The sequence below is a fragment of the Ursus americanus genome, chromosome 10, assembly GCF_024610735.1.
Source record: "Ursus americanus isolate L20-20 chromosome 10, mUrsAme1.1.p, whole genome shotgun sequence".
In the NCBI taxonomy this organism is placed as follows: Eukaryota; Metazoa; Chordata; class Mammalia; order Carnivora; family Ursidae; genus Ursus; species Ursus americanus.
Genome location: NC_142136.1, coordinates 14828289 through 14844771, shown reverse-complemented (window position 1 = coordinate 14844771; position 16483 = coordinate 14828289). Strand labels below are relative to the sequence as shown.

At 43.0% G+C, this 16483-nt stretch overlaps 1 protein-coding gene across 2 annotated transcripts in view; it reads left to right on the top strand.

Annotated features, from left to right (window-relative positions):
* The first annotated feature begins 4319 nt into the window (after positions 1-4319).
* CLDN10 (claudin 10) overlaps positions 4320-16483 on the top strand; it is a 109985-nt gene continuing 97821 nt past the window's right edge. The window contains exon 1 of one of the 2 annotated variants that reach the window (XM_045811068.2): positions 4320-4742. In XM_045811068.2, coding sequence (XP_045667024.1) covers positions 4586-4742 — 157 coding nt within the window. In that variant the 5' untranslated portion in view covers positions 4320-4585. Of the gene's footprint in view, positions 4800-16483 lie in introns of both variants that reach the window. The other variant, XM_045811067.2, reaches the window with a different exon arrangement.

Genomic DNA, 16483 nt, shown 5'->3' with positions numbered 1-16483 from the left:
GGCTTAGTTGGTTAAGTGTCTGCCTTCAGCTCAGGTCATGATCCTGGAGACCTGGGATGGAGCCCCAGGTCAGACTCCCTGCTCAGTGGGGAGTCTGCTTGTCCCTCTCCCTCTGCTGCTCCCCTCTCCCTGCTCATGCTCTCTCTTTCCCTCCTTCTCTCTCAAAGAAATAAAATATTTTTGAAAAAAGTAGTCCTGGGTTGGTAGCTCACGTAAACCACAGGCAGAAGCAAATATAAATTCCATCTGTTGGAATTCTATCCAACTCAGGTCTCAAAACATTTCCAAGAGAAAGTTGCCAGGAACATGAGCTTACAATCACAAATCACAAAGCACCTGTTTTAGGGTCAGTAGGAAAAAAAAAAGATCAAGCTGCAAAAACTACAGATATGAGGGGATGCCTGGGTGGCTCAGTCGGTTAAGTGTCTGTCTTCAGCTCAGGGTCCTGGGATCTAGTCCCACATAGGGCTCCTTGCTCAGTGGGGAGCCTGCTTCTCCCTCTCCCTCTGCCTGCCACTCCCCTTGCTTGTGCTCGCTCTCTTTCTCTCTCTCTCTGACAAATAAACAAAATCTTTAAAAATACCCTACAGATACGAGAATAATGAGATGTAGATTATAAATTAAGTATCTTTAATACTTAAAAAACAAAATAGGGCATTCAAATTATGACTAAAGAATAAGAGATTAGAAAAAAAGAAGCAGGAAGATACAAAAAAGGATAACAGAGAAAGTCTAGACTTTTTTTAAGGATAGTATTAGAAATTAGAATCTCTGGATTGTTAACACCAAATTACATGCAGCATGGAGAGAGAAAGTAGTTAAAAATATTAAAGAGAAGTTAAGAAATTGGACAAACAAAAAAAATCTTATCAGAGTTACAGAAGGAGATAAAGAAAGAATAGTGGCAGAAGTAACATCTGGAGAAGGAAGGGACCAAGAGTTTTCCAGAATTGATGAAAGATATGAATCATTAGATTTAAGAAGTTCAGTAAATCCCATAGGAGATTACCAAAAAATTCATACTTAGAAAGTCAAAGTGAAACTGTCAGAACCAAAGAGAATCTTTAAATCAGCCAAAGAGAAAACATGAATTAATCTATAAAGAAACGACAAATCCGATTCTTGATTTATCTGCAGCAAAAATGGAAGCCAGATGAAAATGGCATTACATCTTCGAAGTTCTGAGTCAGAATAATTGTCAGCTTATAACTGTATACCCAGAAAAATTATCTACCAAAGCAAGCACAGAAGAAATGTATCATATGACAAACAAAACTGCGACAGGTAACTACCAACAGCCCCTCACTAAAGAAACCGCCCAAGGATAGACCTCAGGGAGAAGAAAATAATCAACTCAGGAAGGTTTTTTTTTTCCCCCCTAAGGTTTTATTTATTTGAGAGAGAGAGAGAGAGCATGAGCAGGGGGAGAGGTAGATGGAGAGGGAGAGGCAGACTCAGGACTGTCTGCCTCTGGGGAACCCCCAATGCGGATTCCATCCCAGGACTCCAGGATCATGACCTGAGCCAAAGACAGACGCTTAACCAAATGAGCCACCCAGGCGCCCCACAAGGAACTTTTGAGAAGCAAAATGTAATAGCAAGCAAAAAAAGAAAAATGACAGTATACAGTAATAAGTATGAGGCTAACATTTGTGGAGATAAAACTAATTTGTGGGACTAAAAATCAAACAACATAGAAATAAAGTAATAACATAGGCCAGAAGAGGAGTTATTAATGTTAAAACATTTTAAGGTCCTTATATTATTCAGAAGTAGAGTTAAGAAAATGATTGATTTTATTTATTAAGTTATATATGCACTAAAATTTCTAGAGTAACTATTAAACAGTACAAGTAATGTGTAACTTCCAATTTAATAGAGTGGAAAAATTGAAATGTGAAAAAAAACTCAAAAAAATGCAAGAAAGAAGAAAAACGAAATGTACAGTTGACCTTTGAACAACAAGGGTTTGAACTGAGCAGGTCCACTTACATGTAGCTTTTAAAAATAAATACAGTGCAGTATTGTAAATGTATTTTCTCTTCCTCATGATTTTACTAACAACACTTTCTTTTCTCTAGCTTACTTTATTGTAAGGATACAGTATATGATACATACAGCATATAAAATATGTGTTAATCAACTGTTTATGTTATCAGTTAGGCTTCTGGTCATCAGTGGACTATTAGTGAAGTTTCGGGGGAGTCAAACGTTTTATATGGATTTTTGACTGAGTGGAGGTTGGCACCCCTAATTACCATGTTGTTCAAGGGTCAACTGTATATACAAGGAGAAAATCAGAAAAATCATATGTTAGATAAATTCGTGTTAGAATGAGTCCTAAGTGTAAGAATAAATCCAGCATGGGGCACTTGGTGGGCTCAGTTGGTGAAGCATGCGGCTCTTGATCTCAGGGTTGTAAGTTTGAGCCCCACAGTGGGTGTAGAGATTACTTAAAAATAAAATCTTAAAAAAACAAAACAAAACAAATAAATCTAGCAAAAAAATATAACAAGATAAAGTATTTAACTCTTACTGAAAGACATTAAAGATGGGTTAAATGAAGAGACGTATAATATTCATTGGCAGGAAGACTCAACTTTATAAAGTTATTTACTTTCCTTCAACAAACATCCCAGTAGGTATGTATATGCATAACTTGATAAGTTTATTCTAAAATATAAAAGGAACAACAAAAAGCTAAAAAAAAAAGAGTCTCAGACACTCTTAAAAAAAAGAGCAAAGTAAAAGACATCAGCAAGATCTCAAGAAATATTTATAAAATTAAATTGAGAGAGTATTGTATGGGTGCAGGAACAGACAAGAGATAGAAGGAACAGATTAGAGAATGCATAAACAGACTGTGGAAATATTAATATCTGATATGAAAGAAGTGACACTACAAATCAATAGGGAAACAGGGGACCATTTAGTAAGGATAGAAAAGTTGGGTTCCCATACTGAAAATGAAATGATCTCAGATAAAACAGAAAAATCAATTCTGAATTATCTAAGAACTTAAGTGTAAAAGCTAAAGCTTTGAAATAGGAGGAGAGGGTAATATATTTATTATCTCTCAGGGGGATTTCTTAATCAAGATTTTAAAAGTACAAATCATTTAGTAAAAGCTTGATAAATTTGACTACATTAAAATTCAGAGTCTTTATCAAATAGTCAAAGACAAACCACAAACTGGGGGATATTTGCAACATAATATATTTGCAATACATTTAATATTTGCAACATAAATAATAAAAGATTACTATCCAGGGGCAACTGGGTGGCTCAGTCTGTTAAGTGTCTAACTTTGGCTCAGGTCATGATCCCAGAGTCCTGGAATGGAGCCCTGCATCAGGCTCCGCACTCAGCCGGGAGTCTGCTTCTCCCTCTGCCTCTGCCTTTCCACCTGTTTGTGCTCTCGCTCTCTCAGATAAATAAATAAAATCTTAAAAAAAAAAGATTACTATCCAGGATATATATAGGACTAAAAATAAATTATAAAAGTCAAGCAACTCAATGTATTACATGAGCAAAAGCTATAAATGCCTTTGTAGACAAAAACATGATGAACCAAGAAATATATGACAAAGTGCTCAGCTTCATTATTAATCAGCAAATACAAAAGTCATCCTAATGTGATACCTTTAGACTCATCAGAGTGGCCAACCCCCCCAAAAAACCCCAGCAATTCTGAGAACACCCCAATACCACATGGTACGAAGTGAGGCAATCGGGACTCACCCCTGGCGGTGGGATGGTAACCTGCTAGAACTTCTCAGTAGGGCAATTTAGTATTGTGTATAAAGTTGGAGGAGTTGTTCCTACTTATTTCCTACTTCCTAGCAGTTCTAAGATTTTCTAAGATTATCCTGGAGAAACTCTTACACAGGTGCATAAAGAGAAATGCATGAGAACCTTTACAGCTGTTCCAACTGCTATTGAGGGAGGCGGGTGGGGGCGGGGGGAGAAGAACACAAACGTTCATCTCCAGGAAAATGGATAAATTGTAGGAGATCCGTCTAACGAAGTACTATATTTCAGCTGTAATATTTAATGAACGACAACTACGTTCTTGAACACAGATGAATGTCACGGACACAATGTCGTGTGAAAAAAAACAGGTTATAGAATACCTGCAATGTGATTCCATTTCTATGAAGATTCAGAAGCATGCCAGACTAAAGCAATTGGTCAAATAAGCCTTCACTGTTACTGTATAATTTGTACTTTGTAATATCTGGTTGTTGCATGGTTCGTTAAACTTCAGGCTAACAGAAAATTAAGCATTAACTATGGTGCCAGGGGAAAAAATCTGCGAAGTCAAAAACTTTAACATCCATCTGCAAAATTTTAGTAAATCTCCGTGTAGGAAATTAGAAAGATCATGTTAGGCTATCTTTAAAATGCCGTCGGTGAATCAGACTTCATCCTGAATTCCGTGCTTCCTAGGGCATCCGAGCATGAAATGCGGTCCCCTGTGCGCGTTAACTTGCCGTAACACCTGTCCGAGCGCTAGTCGCCCGCTGCATGCCTAGCCCACCAACGCGTTCTGTCTGGACGGTGTCACTGGAGAAGGCAGAGCGACATGTCCAGGGCGCAGATCTCCGCTCTTGTGTTTGGCGTCGGAGGGTTTGGAGCTCTCGTCGCGGCCACTGCCTCCAATGAGTGGAAAGTGACCACCCGAGCATCCTCGGTGATAACCGCCACTTGGGTTTACCAGGGTCTGTGGATGAACTGCGCAGGTAACGCGTTGGGTTCTTTCCATTGCCGACCGCACTTTACTATCTTCAAAGTAGAAGGTAAATATAATGGCTTTGTTTGGGGTGGAGGTAAAATGTCACTTTTCCCCTCCCTGTGCCGAAGCAGCTGCATACAGTCGACTGTTAAGTCTGTAAAGACTGAGTGCTTCATTAAAGTGCCAGGAATGGTCTAGGAGGGATGACGTGTATGAACGTGGGCTGAAAGAATGAAATCGTGTATCGCATATGGCAAAGGAAAGTTAATAATTTCACGGCTCTTTTACAGATACCTCATGCGAATGATAGACTCCAAGGGACAGGGCAGAAGTGACTGTTTTATTTATTTTTAAAGATTTATTTATTTATTTGAGAGAGAGCTTGCTCGCACAGGGGGGTGGAGGGGCAGAGGGAGAGAGAATGTCAGGCAGACTCCCCACTGAGTGCGGAGCCTGACATGGGGCTCAGTCTCACCACGGTGAGATCATGACTTGCGGTGAAATGAAGAGTCAGCTGCTTAACCAACTGAGCCCCCCAGGCACCCCCCAGAAGTGACTGTTTTAAAAGCTAGTTTCAATTTGCCTCACATCATGGAGGAATCTTTTATAGACAGGTGTGTGTACGTATAATACACACGTGTATATATACACATGTATACATACGCACATGCCGTCAGTAAACCATGTTATCCCAAATTCCCATATTTCCTCAGGCTGTTTGAGCATGTAGTACATATATGTATACATGTATACAAGTGCATATATGTATATTCACATGTATATTTTGGGTGATAGAAGCATATGACAAGAAGGACAGTGCTGAGGAAAGAATTCTGTTTACAGAGGGGTTTCTATTTTTTTAAATCATATTTAATGATAAAATAGCAGAGCAAGAAGAATTTTAAAAAAGTAGCTAAGTGAAAGAAAATGCCCATGAACTTTGCCTTTTTGTTACTCGGTTTTATGTCTTTAAAAAACATGTAAGCAAGCTTTCATCGTTATGCATGTTAGAAACTCTATTACAAGTATATGCATCTTAGAGAGGGAATTTTTTTTTCTTTAAAGGCATTTTCATACCTCAGGATACCTCCAGGGAAGCAGCTATTTGCTTTTATGTCATTGTAAGAATCACTATCTGCCTCTGCTTTCTGCCTGTTTGATGCATTTACAAATCTGCCGTAAGTTGCGGGTTTATTATGTGAAAAATTGCCCCTTGGTATTTTATAAAATATAGTCTTTTCGCAACCAAAGGGCAGAACTGTACCTTGGCCCCAGTAAAGAAAATGAAAGAAAATTTTAACTAGGAAGTTACTAAAGCATAATATTTTATGGGATTTTGTGTCAAGTATTCATGTCATTAGTGCACAGTGCATGGCAACGGATAAAGAGGAATACTTAGTTAAAGCCAGAAGTCTAATGATAATCAACGGAAACGTTCAAGCTTGGGTAGCCCACTTAGGCGCTCAAATAACGAGCTTTCCTAAGCATTCATTTGAAGAACCAGTGCTATATTTCTGTTTTAGTCCCAACTTGTAAACTTACTTCAGGCTATTTCAGAATTGCTCCTTCTCCTCTGGAAGGTTTCACTAGGTACAAGGGAAAATTGTAAAAGAGGTCACTCATGTCACTCCCCACATCTGTGTGGTTCTTCTTTCTCCATGGCCCCCTTTGGCCCACTCCCATCTTGGGCAGCAAGTAGAAGATATGCCACGTGGGTAAATGTAGTTCTTTGTTCTTTGCCGGGTTCTTTTTTTTTTTTTTTTTTTTAAGGAGAAGTTTTTTTTTTTAAAGATTTTATTTTTAAGTAATCTCCACACTCCATGTGGGGCTAGAACCCACAACCCTGAGATCAAGAGTCACATGCTCTACTGACTGAGCCAGCCAGGCACCCTTACTAGGTTCATCTTTTTTTTTTTTTTAATTTTCCAAATTTTTATTTTTTTAAAAGATTTTATTTATTTGAGAGAGTGAACACAAACAGGGCAGAGGGAAAGGGAGAAGCTGATTCCCCTGCCAAACAGGGAGCCTGACACGGGGCTTGATCCCAGGAACCTGGGATCGTGACCTGAGCTGAAGACAGACACTTAACTGACCGAGCCACGCAGGCACACCTGGATTTGTCTTTTTATTTTATTTTTTAAAAGATTTTATTTACTTATTTGAGAGAGAGAGAGAAAAGGAGCAGGGGGGATGGGCAAAGGGAGAGGAAGAAGCAGACTCCCTGCTGAGCAGGGATTCCCCACGTGGGACTCAATCCGAGGACTCTGGGATCATGAGCTGAGCCAAAGGCAGAACGCTTAGCTGATGGAGCCACCCAGGCACCCCTGGGTTCATCTTTTTATTTTATTTTATTTTTATTTATTTATTTATTTATTTTTTGGCGTCCCTGGGTGGGCCCGATGGGTTCATCTTTTTAAAAAAATATTTTGTCTTATTACCCTTTATTCTATATTTCTTAATGAAACCCAGTTATTTGAAAAATTAACGCTCAACCCTAGCTCTAAAGTGGGCTAAAGAACCGTGGGAGGTTTCTGTATGACTCCAATAGCTACTTCCCCGAATGCATCTTAGAAAACAGGGAGTAAGATGTCACAGCTACTCTATAGTTCATGGTGGCCCACATAATCTTCCCCCATTAAAATTGTATCCCCCTGATTCTGCTTTTCTATAATAAAGATAACGTGTTCTTATATCTGCCGTGTACCCTGCACAAGACAGGTAATGTGAAAAATATGGTCCTCTGACAATGCTTCAATTAGAACATGTAAAATTAATTTAACATAATCTCTTCCCATTCTTCATCCTGCTTTATAAAATAAACAAGTTGCTACAGAAATCTATTTTCAACATCAGGAACACTGATTCATGTTTCCAAAGGAAATGGGGGCTCACATCGTGATTTCCTCATTCACATGGAATCATTGCTGATGATTCTGGTTGCTTTTCCTTTACTCCTACTGGAAAACAGAACAGTGGGGGTGTTGGGAACGCCTCAGTGCCAGTAGGCTCTCGGACATCACAATAATCCCAAATCGAGAATAGAACTCAAAAGCCAGTGAGGAGTGAAAATGGGTATATCGCGTTGTAAAATAATGAACTGTTTAAGCCTACAATCTCAATTTGAAACAAATCTTCTTAGACTTAGATCAGATTGAGCCTCCTTTAGGAAAGAAAAACAGAAAATCTTTCTGAGCTGCCAGGGTTTTTGTTTGTTTGTGTTTTTGCCTTGTGGGCTACCTAACCTCACTGCCGGAGTCAAACCTTCTTTTCGCAACCCCTCTCAGAGGTCTCGGTATAGCTGCAGCATTTTAGGGACTCATTCCGGTTAATAGAGACTAGAGCCTTTAAAGGATGTAAGCCAACACCTCTCTGGACAAGGAGCATTTACAGTTATGGTGAAAAATACAGGCCCTCTTCGGCTACAGTTGTGTGGAATGAATTTGAGGAAAACACCCCAGGGACACTTGGAATTCCAACCCCATCGTGGTCTCCCCTCTGCTTGACTCTATTTCAAAAGCCTGTTACTGTATTGAGGTGCAGTACCCGTCGTAGGCTGCTTCTCTAGTTGTCATGTTTCGTCCCTTTCTCGTGTTACCGTTAATAGTGATAGTTCAACTATGAAGGCCAAGCAACTCTCCTAGGGAGGGAAGCAGTCATTTCTGACAGGGAAGGCTGGGTCCAGAAAGCACTGCTAAAGGGAGAGATGGCAGCTGCCTTGTGGTCGCCTCGAAGACAGGGACCCAGACCGTGAGGTTCTCCTTGTGCTCCTGGCACACAGGTGGCTCTGGATAGATATTTGCAACATGGCTGAACAACAAAATAATGAATGAGACAGATGGTTCCTGATGAGGGCAAAATTGTACTCATGGAGGAAGGCCAGCATGGCGAGAATGGAGTGATTTAGGACGTAGACTCAGGAGACAAAAAGGAAGATCACTGAATGGCAATTCAGCGGACCAGACTTCAAACTCTGATTCTTTTTTTTTTTTTAAGGTATTTATTTATTTGACAGAGAGAGAGCACAAGCAGGGGGAGCAGCAGAGGGAGAAGCAGGCTCCCCGCTAAGCAGGGAGGCCAACGCGGGCCTCGATCCCAAGACCCTGGGATCATGACCTGAGGTGAAGGCAGATACTTAACCGACTGAACCAACCAGGTGCCTGAAACTCTGACTTTTTTATTCACTAGCTACAAGAACTTGACTTTGCAAAAGAATCTCCCTGTGTCTCATTCATATATTTATTTCTCCATAAATTGAGAGAACTGGACTCCAGGAGTCCCTTGAAGTATCTTTCAACCTGCAGTTCAATTCCAGGGCTTTGCAAGGCTTCACCACCTCGGGGTAGTTCACAGAAGAATTACAGCTCTAAAAGGCTCTCCTGACATAATTGCTCATGAGATTAATCCTTCTTTTTCTCCTGTTATCTATTATCTTAGCTGGCTTCCTGTGATCCTGTTTTGAATCTTATCTGCATCTGGGTGGAGATAGGTTTAAATGACCTCAAATGACTCAATGAGTAATGACCAAGTAAAGGTTCCAGGATTTCAGTGGAATGAAACCAAACGCTGTTCTGGAAGCTGGCAGTCGAATGATGCTGGCTGCCTATGGGAGCATGAACCTTCTTCTCTCCTCCCTACCTATCTCCTCTACCTCTCTGCCCCCATCCCCTTAACAGCCATGCCATAAGAATGGGGGTAATGGGGGCACCTAGGCGGCTCAGTCGGTTAAGCGTCTGCCTTCAGCTCAGGTCATGGTCCCAGGACGCTGAGCCCTGCATGGAGTTCCCTACTCAGTGGAGAGCCTGCTTCTCCCTCTCCCTCTGCTGCTCCCGCAGCTTGTGCTCTATGTCAAATAAATAAATAAAATCTTAAAAAATGGGGGTAAAGGAATGGGATTTGCTAGAGAAAAGTTTTCTGTGTGTGTTTATTCACATAGAGGGAACAGCTGGGAGCCATCTGAGGTCATAACTAGATTTCTTGCTAGTTGACGTGTGTGCCTTAGTCCATGATTAAGTAACAGTAAATACATCTCAAACAGTTGTAATAAATAAATGAAAACTACCTTACCAGTGAGGGAAAATTTACTTTAGTAATTTAAATCCTTCCAAAATATTTCACAAATAACACATTTTATAGATCTCTGCACTCTTGGAAGGCATTTCCCTTTCATCTCAGGAGGGGTATCTGCGCAGATTCTGACTATTTTCTGAGATTCGATCTCATTAATTAAATCTAAAGTTGGGGCACCTGGGTGACTCAGTCGGTTAAGCATCTGCCTTCGGTTCAGGTCATGATCCCAGGGTCCTGGGATCAAGTCCTGCATTGGGCTCCTTGCTCAGCGGGGAGTCTGCTTCTCCCTCTGCCTGCTGCTCCCCCTGCTTGTGCCCTCTCTCTCTCTCTCGCAAATGAATAAATAAATAAAATCTTTCAAAAAAATACAAAAGAAAATAAAGCTAAAGTTAATTTTAATTTTAGATTTACTTTCTTGCCATGTTCCAAGTGCATATAAAGTTATTTAAAATCATACAGAAAAACTCAAGTTTTGTCTGGCAGTTTTCTCCCCCAAAATAAGCCCAAGAAACATTTGACATGTTTTTGTCTCAACAAAAAATATATATTTTTTAAAGATTTATTTATTTATTTGACAGAGATAGAGACAGACAGCGAGAGAGGGAACACAAGCAGGGGGAATGGGAGAGGAAGAAGCAGGCTCCTAGCGGAGGAGCCCGATGTGGGGCTCGATCCCGTAACGCCGGGATCACGCCCTGAGCCGAAGGCAGACGCCTAACGACTGAGCCACCCAGGCGCCCCCCCAAAAATATCATATTTTATATGCATACAGATGCGAGCGAGGAGACTTGTATTTTCACAGTAGTTTGGACAGGATGAGCCACCGTCCAATTGTCTCTATGCCAAGAGGGATGGAGTGCATAGTGCTGAAGCGTGCCCACATGGTGTGAGGGCGGCGCTGGAGCCAAAGCAGCCACGATTGGACGAGACCTCTACGTCCGTGCGCTGCAGGGCGTTCCTTCATGCACACGCTGGAGATTTCAGCACGGTTTGTCTCCATTAGTAGTCTCCCCAGGGCCAGGACCTTATCTGAAGGATCCTGGCTTCCTCAGTACCCCCAGCACTGCAACTGTGGAAGACATTGCCCATGGAGTTAAACTGTAGAATTTCATAGACGCAGAGGGACTCTCCTGTCTTGTCACCAAGCTGGGGCAAAGGGAGAAGGCCCTAGGGAAGTGCTTGAAAGGAGAGCCGTGAGTGCTTTTTATCATGAGATGCAGGAGGCTTTTTCACACATACTGATTAGAGCCTTGCTTCTTAAAGGGTGGTCCTCAGACCAGCGGCACCTGTATCACTTGAGAGCTTGCTAGAAACGCAGAATCTGATGATGCTCTGCCACAGAGCTCCGGAATCAAAATCTGCATTTTAACAACATCTCCAGGTGTCTCCTATACAGATTAAAATTTTGAGTAATCCTTCCTGTTTAGAGCCTGGACTTTGGGTCTAATGGACTCACTGTTTACTAACTAAGGGTCTAAATTTCCCTGTGTTTCGATTTTTTCTTTTTTTTTTTAAGATTTTATTTATTTATTTGACACAGAGAGAGAGACAGCCAGCGAGAGAGGGAACACAAGTAGGGGGAGTGGGAGAGGAAGAAGCAGGCTGGTAGTGGAGGAGCCTGATGTGGGGCTCAATCCCATAACGCCGGGATCACGCCCTGAGCCAAAGGCAGACGCTTAACCGCTGTGACACCCAGGCGCCCCGGTTTCGATTTTCTTATCTGCCAGATGGTGATTAAATAAGATAGCAGGGGCAAATGCCTTATACAGTGCCTGCAAGGTAGCACTCGTTGCTTTGAGTATGTCTTCCAGTGCAGAGAGGGCTCACACCTCACTTGTAGGGGGGTGACCATTACACTGGTTCCATCAGTTTGCTTCCAGCTGGGACCAATATAGCTGCTTCCTGGGATCCGAAGCCTAACAGAAGGGAGCCTCTGAACCCTAGGTCATATTTATAGTGGTGCAAAGACTCCTGTGCTCATCAGACATATGCTGTTTATGCTTAGGATCTGTTACCCCTCATAAGGTGAGACCATGCTGCATTTAGAAATCAGGTTCTCACACACGTGTGGGGACCTGTTCGGTACGACAGTCATGTGTTGCATCGGCTGGAAATGCGGAGAAAAAATCCATTTCTGCTTCACTTAGGGAGGTAGAGATTCACCAAACCAGGGGTGGGCGGCCAAAAAAGGATGAAGATCTACTCAAATATTGCTAGCTTTGAGCACTGGGAAAAACTGGGACAGTTTAATATATTTTACAAAGTGCTGTCACATAATTACTTTGATTCAAAAGATGATATTTTATAGCCCTCTCCCCATTATATGGACAAAGTAATGGGCTCACGGGGGGACGTATTTATAACTTTGTAACTTTGTATGGTCATCTACAGATTTTGGAGGGAAATGTTCAGCATTTTACCCTAGCTCCCAAACCTGTGTTTGAGTCCCAGCCCTGCCACTAATTTTTTTAAAGCATTTATACAGGTTTGATTGAAAATAAGTCAATTTATCAAATACTCAAATGTATGCATGACTTAGACTTTTTTCTTGGTCTTCTGTAGTTTTGTGTTTTTTTTTTAATAGAGCATCTCCTTGCCCTCTTTAGTCCAGATTTTATAACTGTATTTAGGAAAGAGATCTAACTCTACAGCATTAATTCTGACTTCAGCTTCTATTGCTTGGTGAAAACGGGTCATTTTTAGCCATTTCTGGCAGAAATGGTTGACAGGAAACAGGACAGGAAGTGATATGATTCCAGAATTGTATAGTTCCGCTATGCCCTGCTGTTCGGGGAATGACCTTACAGTTAACCAGGGAATTGCCACGAGTTTTTGTGTGACCTTGTGTAAGTCAGTTAAATTCACTTTGTTTCCGTTTCTTATCTATAGGATGAGGAGGGTGGGGTGGAGGATATCTAATTGACACTTCAAAAGTTTGGGGAACGATCAAGGCAAATAGTCCTATTACATGAAATAGACTATATTTTTTATTTTTATCTTTTTAAGATTTATTTGTTTGAGGGAGAGAGAGAGAGAGAGCATGAGCACGGAGGAGCAGCAGAGAGGAAGAAGCAGACTCCTAGCTGAGATCATGACCTGAGCTGCAGGCAGACGCTTAACCCACTGAGCCACCCAGGAGCCCGACTAGTATGTTTTAACAGGTACTTGGAATTTTAGTCAGGGATGGTAAGACACACCGACGCAAAATGCTGTCACGAAGGAAGAAGTTTTTACACTCAGATCCCTAGAAGCAGGAGGCCTGGGGCCTCTGGGGAAGCGCCAGAGCCAGTCGGGGAGGCCGGAGTGAGAGGAGAGCACGGCCCACGCCTTCGCCGTGGTTTTCTTGGGCAGGAATGGACGAGGCAAGAGGCCTGAGGCTCAGCAGTTTCAGGACTGGCTGGCTGAACCGTCTCAGCGGGCTCTGGGGTGTAGGCGCCGACCTGAACGTCGGTACCTGGCCCTGGGTTGCTGAGGGCAGAGGAAGAGGCTCGCTGTGCGAACGCTTCACAAAGGTCAGTTGGGAGGGCGTGGGCTTTGGACGTGTTGATGTGCACTTGAAAGGCGACTTGGGTGTTAGTCTGAGAATGCGTTAGCCCTGGGAGGGCAGTCTCCCTCTGCCCCACCTGTCGCAGCGAGGCTGCGGGTGCGGGAGCCCCGAGAATGCCCCAAATAAGAACGTGCGCCTAAGTCAGAATGGATCCCAGCTCCTCTGGTGTTTGCACGGGCAGGTGCGCCGGGCAAGTGCTTTGCTATCCCGCTTCTCCTCAGGGCTTCACATGCTTCTCTGCCCGTCAGTGCTTGTTTTCTCCTGGTAAATATTTTGTGTGGAAGGGGTCAGGGTTCACTGCCCCTCTGTCTGCTCGTTGCCCCGCTGACCGTACATGCGACACATCGGCTCTACCGAGTGTCCTCTGCGCAGCTTCCGTTCCTCAGACCACCTCTAGTCCTCGGGGAGACGCACTCCGAGGACGCTTTCTGGGTGAACAGTATGCTGGAGCTAGTCGTTTCAAAACGTCCTTCCTGCTGCGCAGTTTCAGGTCCTTCCAGAACACTTCAGAAGGCTCCATGGCTCTTCAATGAACTCGGGATAATTAAGCTGCCTTTCAGCCAGCTGGTTCCACAGTGAGGCTTTGGCCAGATTTTTGTATGTATTACAGGAAAAAATCGATTAGCAAAGGTTGACAGTTTGGCAGATGGCTGTACCCTGTAAATAGTTATTCACGTGTTCACTAATGAGTGACTTCATGAAAGCATTCATTAGATTCCTGGCACAAAACAGAGGTCTGGGGACTCAGTGAGGACAAGGACAGAAGCCTATCCTCGGTGGGTGTGCTGACAATCATTTCACGAACAATTAGCTCAGAGTGGTAAGTGCTATCTGGTGGTAAAGTTCAGGGGGTGGGCAGACTTCCCAGAAGAACTAGGGCTTGGTCCGTCTTGAAAGATGGCTGAGAGTTTGCCAAGGAGAAAGTCGGGGAGGGTGTTTCAGGCGACGGGACTCATCCAGCTCCACAACTTATTAACTGCATGACTCTGGGCAAAATGCTGGACGCATGAGCTCCTCCATCTGTAAAATGGGAATAATATCTCCTTCAGAGGGCGGTGGGAGAATTAAGTGAGTTCCTTCGTGTAGAGGATTTAGAGCCGCGTCTGGAGCAGAGAGCAAAGGCCTCAGGGCAGGAGGGAACCCAGTGCCTGAGGCAAGAGCAAGCATTTTGCAGTGGCTGAAGCCGAAGTTGTCCGTGGAGATGTGAAAAATCAGCCTGCAGGTGTCAGGAAAGGGGAGCTTGCCAAGGGACCTTTACGCTCTGTGAAGAAGTTTAGACTTTGTCTTGGAGGAGCTGGAAAGCTACCGAGACATTTTGAGCAGAGAATATCTGATGGGTCCCGCATTTTCGAAAGATCCTGCTGTTTTTCATGTTAGAACCTGAACCCAGGGGGCAGCAGTGGGAACAGACAAGGAAGATATTTAGAGGTAGAACTGGTAAGCCAGCCATGGGGTGACTTGTGAGGGATGAGAGGTGTCAAGGACGGCCCTGAGCGTTCCTGCCTGGAGACCTGATGAGCACTGACAGAGAAAGCTGCTTGCAGAGCAGGTGGAAAGATTAATGCAATCTGAGTTGCCATTAATAGCCTAAGAATGTCAGAATGAGGAGGGCAATCGTCCCCTGCCTCCCATATTCTGTAGTTCAATTGCATAGTGCTGACCTTAGGCACCATATTTTAAGGGACGTGGACAGAAACCACATTCACTGATTTTAGAGGATGGTGAATTGGAGGATGAGGGATCTTGAGGTAAATTCACATGGGCAATTATTTTCACCTGGAAAACAAAGAGAAAGAATATGGTCAAGGAGGGGGCGTGGGAAAGAGACAAGTAGCACCACTGGGTAAAATTTGGTATGGAATCAGATTTAGGGACACTATGAAGAAGAAACTTCTTTTGGAGCTGCCCCAAAATGGAATAGGTTGTCCCGCAAAGAACTCGCTACAGGGGCACCTAGGTGGCTCAGTTGGTTAAGCATCCCACTCTTGGTCTCGGCTCAGGTCATGATCTCAGTGTTCCCAGATCAAGCCCCGTGTCAGGCTCTGTGCTCGGCAGGAATCTGCTTGAGATTCTCTCTCCCCCTCCCCCCACTCTTGCACATGTGCTCAATCTCTCTCAAAAAAAAAAAAAAAAGAACTGGCTAGAAGTATCCGGGGGAAGCTGATGATTCTCTGCTAAAATGGTCGTAGAAATAATCCCAGCACTGGCTGGGAAGATAGAATAGGTAATCCCTAAAGCTATGTCTAGTTTGAGATGTGATATTCTGTGAACATGTCAAAAGAGAAAAATATTTAAGCACCAATCTTCCTGATTTGCTATTGACTTAAGTATTTTGGGACAACTTTTGGACTCTGTACTGGGCACTTGGGAACACAGCAATAAAAAGACTTCGTTTTTGCCCTAGAAGGGAACACCGGTTAAAGTAGTAAATGTTATCTATGTTGTATCAATGTTATTTAAACCAATGTATTCATATATGTTAGAGTTAATATAATATGTAATTCTCCATCTAAATTAATATTTTAAAGGGTCCTAAGCAAACCCAAGGGATGCCACCTAACCCTTGCCAGGGAAGGAATGACTTCTAAGTCCAGGCATAAAGCTAAGTGATGGGGGCTTAGGGATATGAGAGGACAAGTCCCACCTTTAAATTTCTCTGGATCAATATTTTTGGTTCGTGTGTACCAAATATAGTCCATGTATAAAAACCAGACCAGCCATCCTATTGGGAGACTGATTTTCTCCAGCACACAAAATGTGGACTTTTGGCAAGGAGGGCGGAGGGAAATGAAGGCTGTTTTCTATCTTACTGCAGCCAGATGTTCTCCTTTAATCCACCAGCAAACACTGAGCCAGTCTTATCTGGGGCTTTCAGCCCACTCTGTAGGACTCCTATAAATGTCCCTACTAAACTGATTCTCTGCTGTGTCGAGATCCTTCCTTGGCTCTGTGCCCTGGCTCTGTGCTCTTACTGCTTTGCTCAGCCTCCCAGTTCCTGGAGATCAGCTGATGCCCTCTCTCCTGTTTAAACCTGGACCTCAGACCCCTCACTTTGTTCTGTTGGCCAATGTTTGGGTCCCAGGCATTAGATCTGTCTTATGACTGTCCTGCCTGCTAATCCCAGCCTGCCTGGC